A 16,005-nucleotide genomic window follows, 5' to 3' on the forward strand; every position below is an offset into this window, starting at 1 on the left:
TGAGTCATTTATCGAATTACAGCGAATTCGTCTTCACCATCACAAGTACGAATCATGCAGGTTGCTTCAGCTGGACGGGGACGGAATGCGGCTTCTGATCTGCGCCTCTTGATTCGCACCGAACCGTTCGTTAAATGCCGGAATGTGTTGTTGTCTGTCCCAACGGTGAGCCGCATCACCGCCTCGAGCCTTATCCCTTGCAGGCACGTAGGCAGCCTCAACTCGACCTGGCCCGGTCGTATATAAGACCACCGGGTTTACGGCGGCTATGACGGCGGCGGCGGCAGCAGCAGCAGCAGCAGCGACCACGACTAGTACTCGGTGCGTACTTGTCAATATCGATCATGCTGCGGATCCAGGATCTTCTGAATTCCTCGCCGGTAACATCGCTGCCTTCTTCTTCTTCTTCTTCTTCTTCTTCTTCTTCTTCTTATTTGTCGTCGTCGTTGACGTCGTCGTCATCTTTATCGGATTCCCCGCTGTCTTTGTTTTCGTTGGCTTCTTCCTCATGCGCATGTGCCTGTGCGCACAGGGCTGGTCTTTGCCACCCGTCCGCTCCGTTTCGCAAGGTCGTGTCCCACATCTTTGGCCGCAACAAGCGGCAGACCCTGGCCGTTCCGGCCCAGGTATGGGTGCGAGTGTGCCGGCGGCACTACCAGCGCGAAGCCTACCGCAAGCACTCGTTTGCGCTCTTGCAAGCTGACTTGGTTCGCACTCAGCTCGACCGGTTAGAATCTTGGGGCCGTGTTGCATCGTTCACGCTCGTGCGTGGCCGCAACCGGGCCGCCGCATCCACGATTTCGTTTGCCCAGGCTCGAGCACTCGTGGCCGGGATTGCGAGCCATCTCGCGGGCGTTCAGGACTTCCGGCACCGAGTGTTTCCGGACATTGAACTTCTGCCCAACGTTGTCGGACGGAAATGAATACAGAGCTACTACGCATTTAAATAAATTTTGAGTCTTAAATGTAATGCATTAATTAATCCTTCTCTGCGATAGCTACCAGCCGGGCCTCAATCTCATCTACAGTCAACGTGCGGAACCCATCCGCTAATGCCACGCCGACTTCAACGTCGGCAGCCCTGAGGTCGAGTCCCAACACGGATGATAACGCCGTGATGGCCAACTCGGTCACGTCTTCCCATGAACCTGCAGCTTGTGCCGCATGCTTAAGCTTCTTGTCCAAGTAATTCATCGCCTCCTGTTGCTTGGGACCCGTGGCAGTGGCCTTGTACGACACGTAGTAACCGGCAGGGTCGCACTTGAACACTTGCGGGCCGGACTCGTCATCCACAGACACAAACGTGAGCGCAACACCTAGTGGCCGCATGTACGCCCGCTGCGTGTACACCTGATTAATGTTGGCGATCCGCTTAGCCAGCACCTCGGCCGGAATCTCATATCCATACTTGTATTCAAACTCGGCAGCCTCACTCCTGGCCCGTTGCACGGCAGCTCTTGCATCGGCTGTAAATTATTTTCCATCTTAGCTTCTCACTTTTTTTTTTTTTTTTTTTTTTTTTGCAAATCATCAACTCACCAATCTGTCCTGTCAGCACGGCGCCCACGGACGGCGTGATCTTAAAAATATACGACACTGACTCCGGATCAAGCAATTTGTCCGGCACCTTCTTATGCGACACTACCACGGCTGAATCTGCACCACGCACCGCGATCGATGTGATGTTGGCCGCCGTGACGGCCTTGAAAGCGTACTCGACCTGATACAGCCGGCCCTCGGGTGAGAACACAGTGATGTGGCGATCAAACCCTGCACTATCTAAAATAAACAAAACCCATGTGGTTAGTCAACCGCAATATCCATCCACTGCGTCTGATGCGTTAACTTACTAGACATGGCGACGTAGATGTAATGTGATGCTTCAATTGTATGATGTGGAAGCTAATGAACATTTGTTGCACAATATAGCGATCCGCGCGCTGACTTTCTGCATATCCGTCGCACCGCGCAGTGCAATTAACCGTGTTTAATGGACGGTTTGCAAAATGCAATCCATACATTCCATCTCTACAACTTTACCACTTCTCCCCCTCCATGGCTGATTCCCGCATTTCATACTCAGACGCACTTGCATACTGGGCTTCCGTGCCTGCCACCGTAGACGGCGTACTAGGAGGGTTCGGCCACACGTCGCTGCCCCGGACCGACGCCCGCGGTTCTCTAGCTTTTTTCAACCGAGTCGTCGCCGCATCATCATCTTCTACACCTTCATCCAAGCGGGCGTGTGACATTGGCGCAGGCATAGGCAGGGTCTCTCGCGACGTGCTGGTCAATGTCGCAGACACGATCGACCTTGTCGAGCCTGTGCCCGCGTTCGCCGACCGCATCCCGGCCGAGCTGGCCGCAGTCGGTCATGCCGGTAAGCTCGGTCGCCTGTTTGTTATCGGCATGCAAGACTTCACGCCCGATCCTGGCGCGTACTGGTTTATGTGGTGCCAGTGGTGCCTCGGCCAACTCACGGACGACCACCTGGTCCAGTTCCTGCGCCGGTGCGCGCGTGGCCTGCAACCGGGCGGCTTCATGTTTGTCAAGGAAAACAACTCGACCTCCGGTGCTGGCCAGAATGACGAGTTTGACTCCACTGACTCGTCCGTGACCCGGTCGGACGTCAGCTTCCGTCGCATTTTTGCCGCGGCCGGGTTTGATCTGGTTGCGTCTGAGCTCCAGCTTGGCCTGCCGCAAGGCCTTTATCCCGTCCGGACATATGCCCTAGCTCCAACAATAAACAACCACGAAGACCAAGAGTCATTATCATAAAACTTGTATTGCCATTTACTACGTGTGCCGCTTGTATGCATGCATTATTACTTGTCTAAAACTACCAGCAGGCCGCCCACAAGGTGCAGGCTGCCGACCGCAAACACCTGCACCGGCGCCGTTTCCCGCACGTACTTGACAGCATCCGCAATCGTAGCCGTAACCTCAACATCACCATCGTGATGCACCTCCCGCCACGCGTCAGCCAGCCGGTTCTGCACCACGAGCGCCTGAACGTCCGCCTCTGACGTGTTCAGCGCCGCCAGCTCGCCCGCGTCATTATCAGGACGTCCTGTTAGGTTGGTCGTAAACACGGCGGCGTCAAACTTGACATTTCCCGATACAAGCTCGCCGTGCAAAATCCGCAACAGCTCGGCCCCGTCCCGGGTCTGCTGATTAAACACGAGAATTTTCCTGCTGCCCGGCCGTGCCCTCGTGCGGAACCACCTCGCGGCCGCCTCGATGCTGTCAGCCGTATGCGCGCCATCAATCAGCCACTCCACTTCTCCGTCAACGATGGTCTGACACCGACCCGGCCATCGCGCGTCTCGCAATCCGGCAGCAAATTTTTTCGGCAGCAGCCTCACGCCGTGGGCCTCGTCGTTGTCTTTGCCAACTTGAACGCCAACCTTGGCCAAATGCTCCCTGGCCAGCGCTACTGCCAACGACGCATTCACGGCCTGAAACTCACCTTGCAAGCCCAACTCAGCATGTCGCAAGCCGTAGTCATCCACGCCGACCGACACAAGCTTGACCTGCTTGTCCGGTTCTGTCGCGCGCGCCTGCACGACCGGCCACGCCTTGGCCGGCTGCTCAACACTAAACGCAGTCGTGCCGTGCTTCATAATCCCGGCCTTGTGCCAGGCAATCTCTGCCACGGTATTTCCCAACACGCGCGTATGATCCAGGCCGATCCTGGCTATGCCCACCGCGGTCGGGTGCGGCACCACGTTGGTCGAGTCATACTCACCTCCCACGCCGACTTCATACACGGCCGCGTTCACCTGTTCAGACAAGAACACGTGGAATGAGAGTAAGGTCATGAACCGGAAGTACACCGGCCTGGACCCGACACCCATGGTTGGGAACAAGGTCTCGTCCGACCGAGATTTTTCCAGCCGATCCCAAACGTCAAAGAAATATTGCGTAAACTGGCGTTCTGATATGGGCTCTCCATTAATTGCAATACGTTCCCGCACTGAGCGCAAGTGTGGTGAAGTGTACAGGCCCACTTTTGGCACCTCATCCTTATACTGGGCCAGAATCGACGCCGTGAAAGCACAGGTCGACCCTTTGCCTTTCGTACCTGTTACGTGAATCACGTTCATGCGGTCTAAATCTTCGGGCTGTATTGTGTCAGCAAAAAAAAAAAAATCAACCCTGCTCCCCTCTTTTTATCAAAATCACTCACGCTATAACCTATCCGCCGGACCCATTCAATCATCTCCGGAATCGCAGCCGAGTTGGCCGTCCGCTTTGGAGTATTCCGCAGCATCTCTAACGTAGCAAAATTCGTCTGCAAACTGTTCAAGCATTCAATTGCATCCTGAACAAAAATGGAAAAAGTCATGTTAACCAAATGGCCGCCCACCTTAATTATCAACAATTTTTCACTCACCTTGAATGTCCTTGTCCGGGTCGCATACCGGCGGGTCTGCCGGGGAGATAGTAAAATAACCATTGTTCTCAGCATTGACTAATGTACATTGAATTATCTATCTATATATAATTATTTATGTTTTTTCTTTTTTTTTCTCTCGCTTCGCCTAAAATTACATTTGCACGTTTACAAAAATTGCGCAGGCGCCTTTGCCCCGCCTCACGTTGTGCGGCGTATTATCGCCAAACCGGCGCCTCCAACCAGCACCAGGTTTGTAGCAGCAGCAGCAGCAAGGGACCCAGTATCCGCCACGGTCGTGTACGTCTCCGCTATCAACGTAGCTACCGTACCCGTACTCACGTCCCATGTTCGCAGCCGCTGATCAACGCCGGCGCTAATAACCACGCCGGCGCTGGCCTCCATCACGGCCGTCACGGTGGCCGCGTGCGCAGAAGCCACTCGCCATGCCGACTCGCCTGACGCCAGGTGAGTGCCGCAAAGACTATTGTCATCACCGCCCGTCACCGCAATGCCAATGTCGCCACCAGTCGTCGTCGTCGTCGTTGTTGTTGTTAGCGCGCGGATGCTGGACTGGTGCACCCGAGACGTCCACGCCTGCGCAAACGTTGCCGTAATGTCGTCGCCAGAGCACAGTTCGACGTCGTACGCGGTCAAGTACCCGTCAGAACTGCCAACCAGCAGTCGCCACGATGACCGTTGCCCATGATTTGGCACGTCCACGAACTCGGCCGTGAACAGGCAGCACGTTTTGTACCGCGTCTCAGCGGCAAGCTTAAACTCGTGCCGGCTAAGGCAGAATTGCCAGATCTTGATTGTAGAATCCGAATACACTGCTGCCACTATCACTGATGGACCTAATTCTTGACCGTCATCACCGGCAGCTGTGGTGACATTGCGCACGGTAATATCCATCACGCGCAGGTCTGCCGCTGCTGCACCCGATGACAATGGTGCGTCCGCAACCGGTCGGCAATAGATACCCGCACCGGGTCCTGACACCGACGTGGTCACTCGCCAAGCTACCAATTCCTCCCTTGCAGCAGTGGTGAACAAATACGTGCCGTCCGGCGACCATTGTGCCGCTTGAATGCCTGACACATGCCGCGAGCTGACCATGATTGTTTGCAACCGGCCGTCGTTAGCGGAAACTATTTCAGAGTTAGCCTACTGCGGTACGGTTGTGTTCGACAAGAATCCTTGCTTCTATTCAGATCATGTCACGTTACCTTTTGTTAATCGCACGCATGTGTCTTCCGACCCGGTCGCCACCAGGATCGATCCGTCCGGAAACTTCACCGGCGACACCGCAATCGCTCGAATTTCTCTGCCGTGCCCACCATCTTGTACCAAACCAAATGGAACATCCTCTTTGGTTAACCCTGCACGCACCACGCACACGGCTGAAGCCCTCGTATAAGCGAACACGTAGTCGTTAACCGCTTGCATGCTGAATTGCCATAACCGGTGAGGCCCACCGCAGGTTTCCGACATGACTTCGTACTGCTTGGTCTCGTTCCAGGCAAAAAAATATTTGTTTTTAAACCCCCATACCACCAAGTCCTGACCAAAATATGCAGCCTAAGCAAAAAAAAAAAAAAAATAGTTAACATGTAGTCAATAGATTAACACGTTCACAAACATAGCATACGTACCCCTTCAATACTACCTCGGGATATCTTGTTCTGATGAAGCACTTCAAATTCGCCGGTCTCAGTGCTCGCTGCTGCTTTTACAATCGCATAGCCGCCACCTCGAGATACCACCCCGACCAGGACGCCGCCATGATTACTGTTGTCCAATCGTTCCTTCAACACGATCGCTGTTACTGTGTCGTCTGAAATCACCCTTCGTAGCACCCCATGGGATGCTGTTGCCTCTCCGGTTGTTGCTGCTACTGCCCGGTCAACCAAATTATGCGCAGCTAACGCGCCATGCTTCGATCCCGTGAGCAGCAAACCTCGGTTCACAAACACGGTCGCCAGCGTGAATGTGGCTGGTGGCAACAATGCCCTGCTGGCTTGCAACACCAGCGTTCCATCACTGGCAATTTCAATCTCGTACGCCAGCCACGGTGCAGCCGGGTTGGCAAATTCAACCACCACATGTAATCCGCCGGTATCGTCATCCTGGGCTACTACCAATTCGACCGGCTTGCCGTGTGCTTGCCCGCCAGAGATTATCAAAGGCCTGTCATCCTTGCGCGCTGCGTCAACAACGTACACGGTTCCAAACCGGTCAGCCACGACCACGATTGTCGTGCGGGACCAGCCACGCAAAATGCTGTATCCTTGCAAGGCTTCGTGCGCAAACACGTCACTCCAGGTGCCTGAATGCTCGGCAGTAGTGTCAAATGCAACCACGCGGCCTTGAATGGTAGAAAATGCAATCACCCTGCCGCCAGCTAGAGTGCAGTACTGCTTAATCTTGACATTATGGTTGTCACCAATAGCGTTCGTAATCGAATCAAATGAAAGCACAAGTTGCTTGCGTCGCTGTTGAGCGTTTAAATCCCATAGCCTGACTCTGCCATCCGCACCACCGCTGGCAAACACGCCGGTGTCGGATTTAAAAGCCAGCGACCAGATGCTGCGGCTGCTATGGCCTTCAAAAGCTTGCCCGTACGTCATTTTGCCGTCGTGTTCCTGAATATGCCATTCTTTTGTTGTGTTGTCCTCCGAGCAGCTAATCAGTCTGTCCGACGACACCCATCGCAGCTGCCAAATACGGGCCAAGTGGCCCCATCCTGTTGACGTACACGCGGCTTCATCATTTTCATTGTCGATTTTCCATACCTTGATACACCGGTCATCCGAACAACTGGCAACGCGTTTGCCATCGGGAGAGAATTGCAAGTAAAAAATCGATCCTTCGTGGCCGACCAGTGTATGTAAAATATGGGACTGACCTAACCGCCAGATCAAAATCTCGCCAAACACAGTACCTCCTGCAATCACAATGCTTGCCTCGTCGTTGTCTTCACCGTTGTCATCACCAGCAACGGTAGCAGACCAAATAGTGGCGGAATACAAAATGCATTCGGATCCGCATGCGTACACCCGGTCGATTGATTCCGCGACAGGGTCAACCTGTAAGACTTTGCTATGGGCGGTAACCAAGTACGCATGTCTTCCATGCCAATGACCAGCGTAGATCCAGTCCTGCACGACGTATTCGCTTGACTGACTCACGACCGTGCCGTCGCCGGCCAGCACGACGGTCGCGAACGAGTACGCGCCAAACACCAGCACTCGAAAATTATTAACCGCTTGTTCCTTGCTCTCACTACATGTTTTGCTTTTTGCATGCACCGGTGCCACAACAATGCCGTGAATCATGCTGCGTTGAAAAACTTCGACCGACGAAATCAACGCCTGCGATGACGAGTAGTCATATATTGACAACTCTGACCCGCGGCCAGCCAACAGCAGGCGGCTGGCGTTGCCCGGTGCAAACTCAAGCGCCGTTACAGGACCATAGTAGGCCAATTGTTCAAGATTCCTACGACCGTGGCTCGTTGTTGTCGTTGTTGTCGTCGGCAAACCGTCCATCATGGGTATTGCTCAACTGGTAGCCATCCACACTCCATATAAAAAATTAATTGGGCCCCTGGCCAGAAATTTTAAAAAAAATTAATCAAATTAAGGTTTAAAGCCAAAGCCCAAAAACCTGCAAAGCATTTCGCGAAATGGGCATTCCCGGCCGGGAATGAAAACTACTATTTTTGTAAAGTTGTCATCAACAAAATAAAGAAATGGCATCTCAGGAGAAGTCAGGCAGTGAAGCAATTAAACTGCCTTCAGCAGACGGATGTCCTGTGAATCATTCTGCGCCCCCAGCGGCACCACTGCCACCAACAGGACAACTAGACGCGTGCCCGGTAGATCATAAAACCCGAGAAGCATGGATTAAGAACAACAGCAGCGGCAGCAATAATCCTCATGCTCAACCGCCACAAACATCAGTGCTATCATCACCATTACCATCAACATCAACCCCATCACTAGTGCCGTCACAAACACCACCATCAGCATCGGCAGAGCCAGCCGATGACCCTGAGGCGCTCGGAAAACTCCGGCAAGTGTCTTCAATTCCTCGAGCAAATGTGTTCTCGTCCTATAACGGTGGTGAAGGCAACAACAGCGGTAATCCGCACGGTGGTGCCGTGTCAGGCAGCTCTAAATGGGTTTATCCTTCCGAGGAAATGTTTTATAACGCAATGAAACGTAAGAATTGGGATCCCAAGGCTGCGGACATGCGAGTGGTCGTGCCGATTCATAACGCGGTTAATGAACGGGCTTGGGCTGAGATTTTAAAATGGGAATCACTTGCTGGAACGAATACGTACGTAGTCTTTTATTTGCGTCGTGAGGTAGACAACTATTGCTTTTACTGACTCTTGGTGAAACAGATGCGGTGGCCCAAAGCTTGTGTCGTTCAGCGGCGACGCCTCGAATTTATCTCCTCGGGCGAGAATCAACACCTTACTAGGGTATGTTTATAATTTTTTTTTTTTTTCACTTGTATCCTCTTTTTTTTTTTTTTTTTACTTACAATATTCTCTCTAGCTATCAATCACCCTTCGATCGTCATGATTGGGTGGTTGACAGGTGCGGCAAAAAAATTGAATACATTATCGATTTTTATGCCGGCAAGCCGAATCCAGCAAGTCCACAGATTCCCAGTTTTTATCTCGATGTGAGACCCAAACTTTCGGTCGATGGCGCATGGATGCGATTTCAGCGTTTCATTGGTCTCAATTAGATATCCAATGTCTTGTACATAGTTTAAATAATATTTCTTACTTTCTTCTCTGTTAAAAATGCTACTATTTCCCTTTTATTAATTGTTTTATTTATTTAAAAACAGGGGGATTCGTTATCGATTGGCTCGAATACTGATGCCGCAACGTTTATAAACCTCAGGTGTCAGACTCATGTTGGTCAAATACTTTTCAAACGTTCTGGCAATCAAGTCAAACCCTTCAGTCAAATTATCCACCACGATCTCCAACTCATCCAATTCGATGCCACCGATACCAACAGGGTTAACACCCTTCACCAATTTGGTCCGGTTTGTTACGTCAGACCAATGCAACGGTGGCGACCGCAGATACTCATCCAACAAAGTGATGGTCTTATCGAGCTCGCTTAAAACCCGCGGGATGTCTCGTTGCACGGTACCGTATGTATCCTCTGTCAGCGAGTACCGTACCAATTCAGTCAACGCACTGACGCCCTCCGAAATTTGATCTTGGTCTGCCAGCAAATAAGCGACTTGCCGCTGAATCGTACACCTAAATGGCAATCCAAACCGGGTCCGTAAAAATTCCAGCGCGTACTTGGTTTGAACGTAATCAAATAACTGGCTATATGTTGACTGAATTTGCTCAATCTGTTTGATCGTCTTGGCTGATTGTTCTGCATTGTGATCTTGCAATCCCTCGATTAGCTTCCTGCCTGGAGAAGTCTTGTTCCCAGCTGGAGTTAAAAATATATTTTCTTTTCGGACTTTCATTGGCGCTGGTGCCGGGCTGCCAGAGACCGGTACCGGCAATGCTGTCGTGCTCGCCCCCTTGGTCGCTGTGGTCGCTGCGGTTGTTGCTGTCGCCGCCGCTGTCTTTAAGTGATCTGGTTTTAAATTAAATTTTGTTTGCAAATCCACAAGCAGTGACAAGCACTCAACCATGATTTGCTGCCATGCAGACGGCTGCGCAATGTCTTGGAAGATGGTAACCCGCCTGGTGCTGTTGTTATGAGCAATGTAGTTAAGTTCCTGAAACGCAACCCGACGGGTAAACGCCCGTTTAGAAGACTTCAATCCTGAAATCAATGTGCTGTTTCGATCGCTAGATTTCTCACTAATGCCTTTGCCTCTATATAAAGCGCCAATCGTAACGTAAATAAGGAACAGCCGGTTGGCCATGTTCCATATAAAGAAAAGCGTAAACGCGAGCGCGAGCGAATGAATAGGCGTGAACGGGAAAGATCCACCGTAAGCAGAAGATCGGTACAACTTTTTCACGATGCGAGCAAAATATACTGACGTGTGCCACACCCGTGGTCGCACGATTGCATAAACCAGTACGAACACAAGGCTTGAAGCTGCTGATTGTTTGGCTGACTCCAACAAGACAGGTTGAATGGACGACTTTAACCGAGTCATGGGATTAGTCTAAAATATATATCGTTAAAAAAATTTAATGCTCATTTTGTCCGTATTGTAATGTTTCATTACCTTAACTCTAGGCAAGCTAACCTGATCCTTGTTGGTAATAACATGAATGGCTGCGTATACGATGGCAAGAAAAAATGAAAACGAATTAATATACAATCGCTTTTCATTTAGTCTTGCTAATTCAAATTCCCTAAAGAAAAAATTATTAGCCAATGATTTGTTACCTGTTGTCTATTACGGGCGTACCGTACAGCTTTGGCAAAAAATATGACAAATCAGAAAACTGATAGCAATATACTTCTGTTACGATGGATGATGAAAACAGGTATATTATTGACCCCCGCAACATGCTCTTGCTGATGAGCTTGTGGTACGCTTCCAGAAACAAGCTGGCATGGGGACGAACCCTCGCTTCATGAGTGTGAGTTAAAAGCCCCAAACATCAATTGGCAAGCAAAGAGCACTTACGGTACATTCTGCCACGTCTGAAAATATAAATTGGCAAGATTGCGGCGCACAAAACAGCACCCAGCAGAGGAACAATGGCGAGAAGTGCTAAATCAGCCGGTCAGTTCACGCAAGACCAACATTTGAAAGTTCCCTTTGCATGTACCACGTACTACTGCGCCGTAACGACAATAACCCCCCAATAGCCCAGCACCATAAAAAAGTCATCTTGACCAAGTAGGCGAACCTTAGCTGGGTCACGCTATTGAGCAAGACATGATAATGAGTCGCTTCCGGTCGATTCGAAGTGAACGAAGGGATTGATCGTGCAATTGACACCATGTTTGCTGTTGACACACGCAATCTTCACCAAGCGTAGGTGCCAAAACTTCACAAATCAAAATCTTACAAACCGTGAATGTCGAATTGAGCGTGCGAACAATGTAAATAAACAATTGGACACTTTTTTTTTTTGGATTAATCTTTAAAGGGCTTCAAGAAAGCGTTTGACGGCAGGGTAAGTTTGACGCGTTGTTGACACGCATTCCGGCTCTTCATCGCGACTAAACGTGCGCATAAATCACGGACGACAGTAATAAGTTGCTAACAGCAAACGTTACAGGAGATGCCTTTTGAAGGCGACCAACATCGCGGAGCTGCTGGCCAATGGAATCCGTTTTTAGAGTCGCAGCGGCAAGTAAGCTCCTGGTCTGAAGAGCGGGTTCAAGAATTGCAAGCCAAATTAGATCGACACTTGGGTCCAGAGTTTATATCCAGCAGAGCAGGTCCTGGTGGCAAATCAATATCATACATCTCTGGTGCCACAGTTATCAATATTGCCAATGACGTGTTTGGCTTCAATGGATGGTCAACCGAAATAAAGAGTGTTACAGTAAATTTCGTAAGGCTGCAACTGTAACATCACAACCAATGGGTACTAACGTTGCTAGGTGGATGAAAATCGGGATGGAAGGGTTAATATGAGCGTATCAGTCATTATGCGAATCACTTTACGAGACGGAACGTTTCACGAGGTTTGCAAACCGTCAAATCACATAGTCAATAGTTGTCTAACCTCTTAGGATGTTGGAAACGGTCATTTGGAAAACGCTAAGAGCAAAGCAATGGCTTTTGAGAAGGTAATGGACCATAAGTCATGATTTCTTGGGTTTAAATTCTTATACCTGGTTAGTGTAAAAAGCAAGCAACAACAGATGCCATGAAACGAGCGCTAAGAAGGTTTGGAAATGCGACTGGAAACTGTCTTTATGATCAGTCTTACCTTAATCAGGTAGCCAAAATCAAATACGATCAAAAATCAGTACGTATATTTTAAAGTCCTGCCGTACTGAATTGTTAACGTTTTTTGCCAGTCTATACTCGATCCATCGAGACTTATAACCGCTCAAGAACTGTCAAGCTCATTAGCTGGAGCAAAACGGCAAAGAGCAAAGACTGACGAAGTACTTCCCAGACAACCGCCGTCTACAACATCAACAGCTAAGGCGCCCAACTTGCCCACGATACCTAACCTGCCAACAAAAGGACCAGTAGTGGCGACCACACGAACAATGACCACAGCGACAACGGCAACAACGGGACTCTTGGACTATTCCAGGAACGAACTTGAAGAAGATACGGGCGCCAATGAACTTTATGGTAGTGACATATTTGATGAATATAAAGGTAAAAAAAAATTTTTGTTATTTCTTTTAAAAAATCGGAGTACTGAAACATAAAAAAAAGATTTAGATGACGAATTATGTATAGAATCAGACGATTTTGATATTGAACTTGACATGTAAGTCCTTAAATCCTTCGGCAAGTCATACTGGGATAGCTAATGTCGATTAAGTGAGGAGCCAAATGTATTAGAAAGACGATCTGCTTCGTATGGCAATACTGATGCCCGAGTACCGCTACTGCGAACGAGCAATGTTCAAAGTAATAATAATAATAATAATAATACTATTGCGAACAGTACCGCCGGGAATAATACACCTTCGGCCCCGGTCAAGGTTAAGGAAGTTAGTACCCCGATAAACGGTTCAAATCCAGTGTTGTTTGTGAGTGCACGTGCAGCAGAAAAAGTTCAAAATGACGAGCCATTAGACGAAAAGGCGATGTTTGACGTGCATTTTCAAAGTCCATCGATCAGAAAAACGGTTGATCATACAAAGTCACGACCAATTCATCGAACCTCGGTAATGGCTTCGTCTGCTGTCAACTTTGACAATCCACAATTGAACAGTACTCGTGCGGTCGGCATGCCGCCGGGTTTGAGCAGGAGTCCATCATCTCGTCCGCTGCTGTCAGTTGGGCAACAATCTGGCTTGAAACGTATGCTTTCGATAAATGGCAACGGGCCGAGACCTGAACCATTTCAGGAGTCAACCAACATTGTTAACAACGGTGGAAACGATCATGATATTAATAAAAAGCAAAAATTTTAGAATAATGGGCTATACGTACGATCAAGCGTTAAAAATAGTTATATACATTTGCTATGTAAACCTAATGAGGCTAGGTTTTTTTTCTTTTTTTTTGCTTAATATTGAATATTTAATCGTTTTATTCTTTATCTGGTATATTGAAATCTGGTCACTCTAAACCAGACGAAATTAGAAAAATAAATTTTCTGTAACCTTCATCGGCAAAACAGTGAGCATAATGGTTTGTCCGACTTGTAATGCATAATGCTACTTATGCCATTATTTAAAGTCAATTTTACTGTTGTCATGTTGCTTGAGTTTTTAAAACTATATGGATGCCACATTTAGTGGTATTGGCTCGGCTGGGCGGGCTGGCTTATTTTTTGAACCGAGATGTTATGTCTACATGTACTTAAAAATTGATAAGATTGCTGCTGCTTAAATATAGAGTATTGTCATTTTTGCTCACTGTTCATGGTCGCTTCATTCTGCCAATACAACCATGAATATTACCCGCCATGCTATGTATATCTATAAAATGCTAATTGCTAATTAATTAATTATATATTACCGTAACACTTCATTTGCAAAATTTGTTTCTCAATGACGTACGAATCGGCGCGGCTTGTCAAATCCTTGTTTGCTGCCAAAATTCAACGCTAAACTCTTCTCAGCCGAAACGGTTGCACTGCGATGCCCATGCTTCAACCTTTCGGTGCAGCACAATCAACGATTTACCTTTCTTTTTTTCTTTTTTCTTTTTTTGGGTAACCACGTAGAAATATTTTTTTTAAAAACATGTCTTGTATGTTGTCAAGGAACTTAAATTGTTCATTTTTAAATTAACATTGTCGACAGCTGGATATTCACTTCGCCCTATCGTCATCTCAGGACCGTCTGGTGAGCAATGAGTTTGTTACGGTCTCGCACAGGCGTTTCTAACATTTCTAAGGTTCCGGAAAATCTACTCTTCTTAAGAAGCTTTTTGCTGAATATCCTGACACGTTCGGGTTTTCTGTTTCTCGTAAGGCATCTTGACATTGCGCCTTGTTAAGGTACGGTACATATGCTAACATATCAAACCAAGACACCACCAGAGGTCCCCGACCGGGCGAGGAAAATGGAATTGCTTATCATTTTGTTGACAGGCCATCTTTTGAAAAATTGATTGAAGCAAAGGCCTTTTTGGAACATGCTCAGTTCTCTGGAAACTACTACGGAACTACAATTCAAGCCGTGCAAGACGTGGCGAAAGGCGGAAAACTTGCAATTCTTGATATTGATATGCAGGTATCAATTAATCAAATATTTAATTTTTCTTTTTTTGTTATTGTAAGTCTAATCAGTGTTTTTAGGGAGTCATCTCGGTGAAGAACACGGACCTCAATGCTCGGTATTTGTTCCTTTCTCCTCCAAGCTTGGAAATTTTACGAACAAGATTGGAAGGTCGCGGAACCGAGTCACCCGAAAGCGTCCAGAAGAGAATGGATCAGGCAATCAAGGAGATTGAGTTTTCCAAGACCGGAGCTCATGACAAGGCCATCGTTAACGATGACTTGGATAGAGCATACAAGGAACTTAAGGAATTCATTTTTGACCCAAGCGCATAAGCATAAAGTTTTGTTTGTTGTTTTGATATTGTCTCATGACATGCGAATCACCATCAAAATAAAAATTATTATAGAGTCATGGATAATTATTTACAAAAAAAATATAATGTACAATGATTTACTTTCGTTGTAATACTAAGTTCAGAACATGATGAATTAGATTAATGAACCATTTTAAATGGCTGGCCAGGTTCCCACTCTTTTAATGCTTCTCGAATGTTTACCCAATACTTTAGTCTGATCGTGGCATCTTTTGCGACGTCCAAATCATTAGTTTCAAATGCGTGTTCCACGCCATTTTCTTCAGCCAACACGCGACCCGATATGTAATCTTCCAAGTTCTTCACCTCATCCTCTGAAGTGCACTCCTCAATCCGTTCCAAAATCTCGTAAACTTCTGCGAGCAGTTCAGGATCTTGAATCACGGTCCTACCCGAATCCTCAGCAATGTGCTTCTTGTTTAATTCTAATAAGTATAATGCTCGAGTTAATACTCCCGACAGTGTCGAATACGCCTTGTTGAGTTGCGACGAAGCCGATTCAAACTTCAAACGTTCTTCCTCTGTCCGGGCAAGATCTGGATGAGTTTTTGATTGAAGCTGAAGAAACTCTCGTCGAAGTCTCTTGATATCAATAGCAAACGATCCTCTCGGAGGTGGTCCGCTAGGTACAGTCTGCGGGAAATACGAGTAATATGTAGATTCAACATCTTTAGTCGAATAACCGCGCCGATAATCCAAACCAAAACTCCATCTGTTATTAAGACAAGTTCGGCTCGATGCTAATGAATGTGTCCGAGCAGATAATCGGCAATACGACAAAGCACACCACCGCATGCTTTGTGACCAAGAAGACTGATGATATGATGGATATCAAGATGCCTTTCATGTCATCGGTCATCCGTGCCGTGAACCTGAGCAGGGTAACTTTGTGGAATAGGGTA

The 16,005-nt window shown here is 48.1% G+C and overlaps 10 protein-coding genes across 10 annotated transcripts; 5 read left to right on the forward strand and 5 right to left on the reverse strand.

The window, feature by feature from the left end:
• Positions 1–344: 344 nt before the first annotated feature.
• On the forward strand, positions 345–923 carry V1514DRAFT_319865 (uncharacterized protein; the record flags this gene model as incomplete). Its single annotated transcript, XM_066925970.1, has 1 exon — positions 345–923. The coding sequence occupies one exon, from the start codon at positions 345–347 to the stop codon at positions 921–923; it is 579 nt and encodes a 192-aa protein (XP_066783486.1).
• On the reverse strand, positions 855–1,899 carry V1514DRAFT_330545 (nucleophile aminohydrolase). The gene is made up of 3 exons (XM_066927515.1): positions 1,851–1,899; positions 1,540–1,779; positions 855–1,466 (listed from the first exon to the last, which is right to left on the reverse strand). The coding sequence occupies exons 1-3, from the start codon at positions 1,855–1,857 to the stop codon at positions 979–981; spliced, it is 735 nt and encodes a 244-aa protein (XP_066783487.1). The 5' UTR covers positions 1,858–1,899; the 3' UTR covers positions 855–978.
• A 100-nt stretch (positions 1,900–1,999) lies between these two features.
• On the forward strand, positions 2,000–2,979 carry V1514DRAFT_330548 (uncharacterized protein). Its single transcript, XM_066927516.1, has one exon. It carries the CDS (start codon positions 2,056–2,058, stop codon positions 2,776–2,778), a length of 723 nt encoding a protein of 240 aa, XP_066783488.1. The 5' UTR covers positions 2,000–2,055; the 3' UTR covers positions 2,779–2,979.
• V1514DRAFT_330549 (Mur ligase) lies at positions 2,767–4,529 on the reverse strand. Its single transcript, XM_066927517.1, has 3 exons — positions 4,397–4,529; positions 4,190–4,324; positions 2,767–4,124 (listed from the first exon to the last, which is right to left on the reverse strand). The coding sequence occupies exons 1-3, from the start codon at positions 4,469–4,471 to the stop codon at positions 2,826–2,828; spliced, it is 1,509 nt and encodes a 502-aa protein (XP_066783489.1). The 5' UTR covers positions 4,472–4,529; the 3' UTR covers positions 2,767–2,825.
• A 1-nt stretch (position 4,530) lies between these two features.
• Positions 4,531–7,972, reverse strand: V1514DRAFT_352135 (WD40-repeat-containing domain protein). Its single transcript, XM_066929481.1, has 3 exons — positions 6,052–7,972; positions 5,626–5,977; positions 4,531–5,547 (listed from the first exon to the last, which is right to left on the reverse strand). Exons 1-3 carry the CDS (start codon positions 7,948–7,950, stop codon positions 4,598–4,600), a joined length of 3,201 nt encoding a protein of 1,066 aa, XP_066783490.1. The 5' UTR covers positions 7,951–7,972; the 3' UTR covers positions 4,531–4,597.
• Positions 7,973–8,078: 106 nt separating this feature from the next.
• Positions 8,079–9,287, forward strand: V1514DRAFT_367591 (cytochrome c/c1 heme-lyase). The gene is made up of 3 exons (XM_066929871.1): positions 8,079–8,740; positions 8,808–8,888; positions 8,965–9,287. Exons 1-3 carry the CDS (start codon positions 8,151–8,153, stop codon positions 9,158–9,160), a joined length of 867 nt encoding a protein of 288 aa, XP_066783491.1. The 5' UTR covers positions 8,079–8,150; the 3' UTR covers positions 9,161–9,287.
• V1514DRAFT_293501 (nucleoporin protein Ndc1-Nup) lies at positions 9,111–11,469 on the reverse strand. Its single transcript, XM_066925371.1, has 5 exons — positions 11,194–11,469; positions 11,042–11,128; positions 10,825–10,984; positions 10,634–10,763; positions 9,111–10,570 (listed from the first exon to the last, which is right to left on the reverse strand). Exons 1-5 carry the CDS (start codon positions 11,360–11,362, stop codon positions 9,275–9,277), a joined length of 1,842 nt encoding a protein of 613 aa, XP_066783492.1. The 5' UTR covers positions 11,363–11,469; the 3' UTR covers positions 9,111–9,274.
• A 119-nt stretch (positions 11,470–11,588) lies between these two features.
• V1514DRAFT_330558 (Rad52/22 family double-strand break repair protein-domain-containing protein) lies at positions 11,589–13,855 on the forward strand. Its single transcript, XM_066927518.1, has 7 exons — positions 11,589–11,921; positions 11,971–12,054; positions 12,103–12,159; positions 12,213–12,341; positions 12,394–12,706; positions 12,767–12,821; positions 12,876–13,855. The coding sequence occupies exons 1-7, from the start codon at positions 11,646–11,648 to the stop codon at positions 13,471–13,473; spliced, it is 1,512 nt and encodes a 503-aa protein (XP_066783493.1). The 5' UTR covers positions 11,589–11,645; the 3' UTR covers positions 13,474–13,855.
• Positions 13,856–14,194: 339 nt separating this feature from the next.
• On the forward strand, positions 14,195–15,258 carry V1514DRAFT_330562 (P-loop containing nucleoside triphosphate hydrolase protein). The gene is made up of 5 exons (XM_066927519.1): positions 14,195–14,257; positions 14,311–14,352; positions 14,405–14,476; positions 14,540–14,742; positions 14,808–15,258. Exons 1-5 carry the CDS (start codon positions 14,251–14,253, stop codon positions 15,060–15,062), a joined length of 579 nt encoding a protein of 192 aa, XP_066783494.1. The 5' UTR covers positions 14,195–14,250; the 3' UTR covers positions 15,063–15,258.
• On the reverse strand, positions 15,082–15,922 carry V1514DRAFT_330566 (uncharacterized protein). The gene has a single exon (XM_066927520.1). It carries the CDS (start codon positions 15,896–15,898, stop codon positions 15,224–15,226), a length of 675 nt encoding a protein of 224 aa, XP_066783495.1. The 5' UTR covers positions 15,899–15,922; the 3' UTR covers positions 15,082–15,223.
• Positions 15,923–16,005: the final 83 nt, after the last annotated feature.

The sequence above is a fragment of the Lipomyces japonicus genome (genome assembly GCF_038497905.1).
Source record: "Lipomyces japonicus strain CBS 7319 unplaced genomic scaffold V1514scaffold_18, whole genome shotgun sequence".
Lineage (NCBI taxonomy): Eukaryota > Fungi > Ascomycota > Lipomycetes > Lipomycetales > Lipomycetaceae > Lipomyces > Lipomyces japonicus.

Bases quoted from the DNA above. Each gene is read 5' to 3' on its own strand.
- V1514DRAFT_330545 (XM_066927515.1), bottom strand. The intron at 1,467-1,539 runs GTGAGTTGATGA...AATAATTTACAG, and splicing joins CGTGCTGACAGGACAGATTG to CCGATGCAAGAGCTGCCGTG.
- V1514DRAFT_330548 (XM_066927516.1), top strand. From the start codon at position 2,056: ATGGCTGATTCCCGCATTTCATACTCAGACGCACTTGCATACTGGGCT.
- V1514DRAFT_330549 (XM_066927517.1), bottom strand. From the start codon at position 4,471: ATGCTGAGAACAATGGTTATTTTACTATCTCCCCGGCAGACCCGCCGG. The intron at 4,325-4,396 runs GTGAGTGAAAAA...ATTTTTGTTCAG, and splicing joins CCCGGACAAGGACATTCAAG to GATGCAATTGAATGCTTGAA. The intron at 4,125-4,189 runs GTGAGTGATTTT...GACACAATACAG, and splicing joins TCCGGCGGATAGGTTATAGC to CCCGAAGATTTAGACCGCAT.
- V1514DRAFT_352135 (XM_066929481.1), bottom strand. From the start codon at position 7,950: ATGATGGACGGTTTGCCGACGACAACAACGACAACAACGAGCCACGGT. The intron at 5,978-6,051 runs GTACGTATGCTA...TTTTTTGCTTAG, and splicing joins CCCGAGGTAGTATTGAAGGG to GCTGCATATTTTGGTCAGGA. The intron at 5,548-5,625 runs GTAACGTGACAT...ACTCTGAAATAG, and splicing joins ATGCGTGCGATTAACAAAAG to TTTCCGCTAACGACGGCCGG.
- V1514DRAFT_367591 (XM_066929871.1), top strand. From the start codon at position 8,151: ATGGCATCTCAGGAGAAGTCAGGCAGTGAAGCAATTAAACTGCCTTCA. The intron at 8,741-8,807 runs GTACGTAGTCTT...TTGGTGAAACAG, and splicing joins TCACTTGCTGGAACGAATAC to ATGCGGTGGCCCAAAGCTTG. The intron at 8,889-8,964 runs GTATGTTTATAA...TATTCTCTCTAG, and splicing joins AGAATCAACACCTTACTAGG to CTATCAATCACCCTTCGATC.
- V1514DRAFT_293501 (XM_066925371.1), bottom strand. From the start codon at position 11,362: ATGGTGTCAATTGCACGATCAATCCCTTCGTTCACTTCGAATCGACCG. The intron at 11,129-11,193 runs GTACGTGGTACA...CGGCTGATTTAG, and splicing joins ATTGTCGTTACGGCGCAGTA to CACTTCTCGCCATTGTTCCT. The intron at 10,571-10,633 runs GTAATGAAACAT...TATATATTTTAG, and splicing joins TTAGCTTGCCTAGAGTTAAG to ACTAATCCCATGACTCGGTT.
- V1514DRAFT_330558 (XM_066927518.1), top strand. From the start codon at position 11,646: ATGCCTTTTGAAGGCGACCAACATCGCGGAGCTGCTGGCCAATGGAAT. The intron at 12,055-12,102 runs GTTTGCAAACCG...CTAACCTCTTAG, and splicing joins GAGACGGAACGTTTCACGAG to GATGTTGGAAACGGTCATTT. The intron at 12,822-12,875 runs GTAAGTCCTTAA...ATGTCGATTAAG, and splicing joins TTTGATATTGAACTTGACAT to TGAGGAGCCAAATGTATTAG.
- V1514DRAFT_330562 (XM_066927519.1), top strand. The intron at 14,353-14,404 runs GTGAGCAATGAG...AACATTTCTAAG, and splicing joins CGTCATCTCAGGACCGTCTG to GTTCCGGAAAATCTACTCTT. The intron at 14,477-14,539 runs GTAAGGCATCTT...TATCAAACCAAG, and splicing joins GTTCGGGTTTTCTGTTTCTC to ACACCACCAGAGGTCCCCGA.
- V1514DRAFT_330566 (XM_066927520.1), bottom strand. From the start codon at position 15,898: ATGCGGTGGTGTGCTTTGTCGTATTGCCGATTATCTGCTCGGACACAT.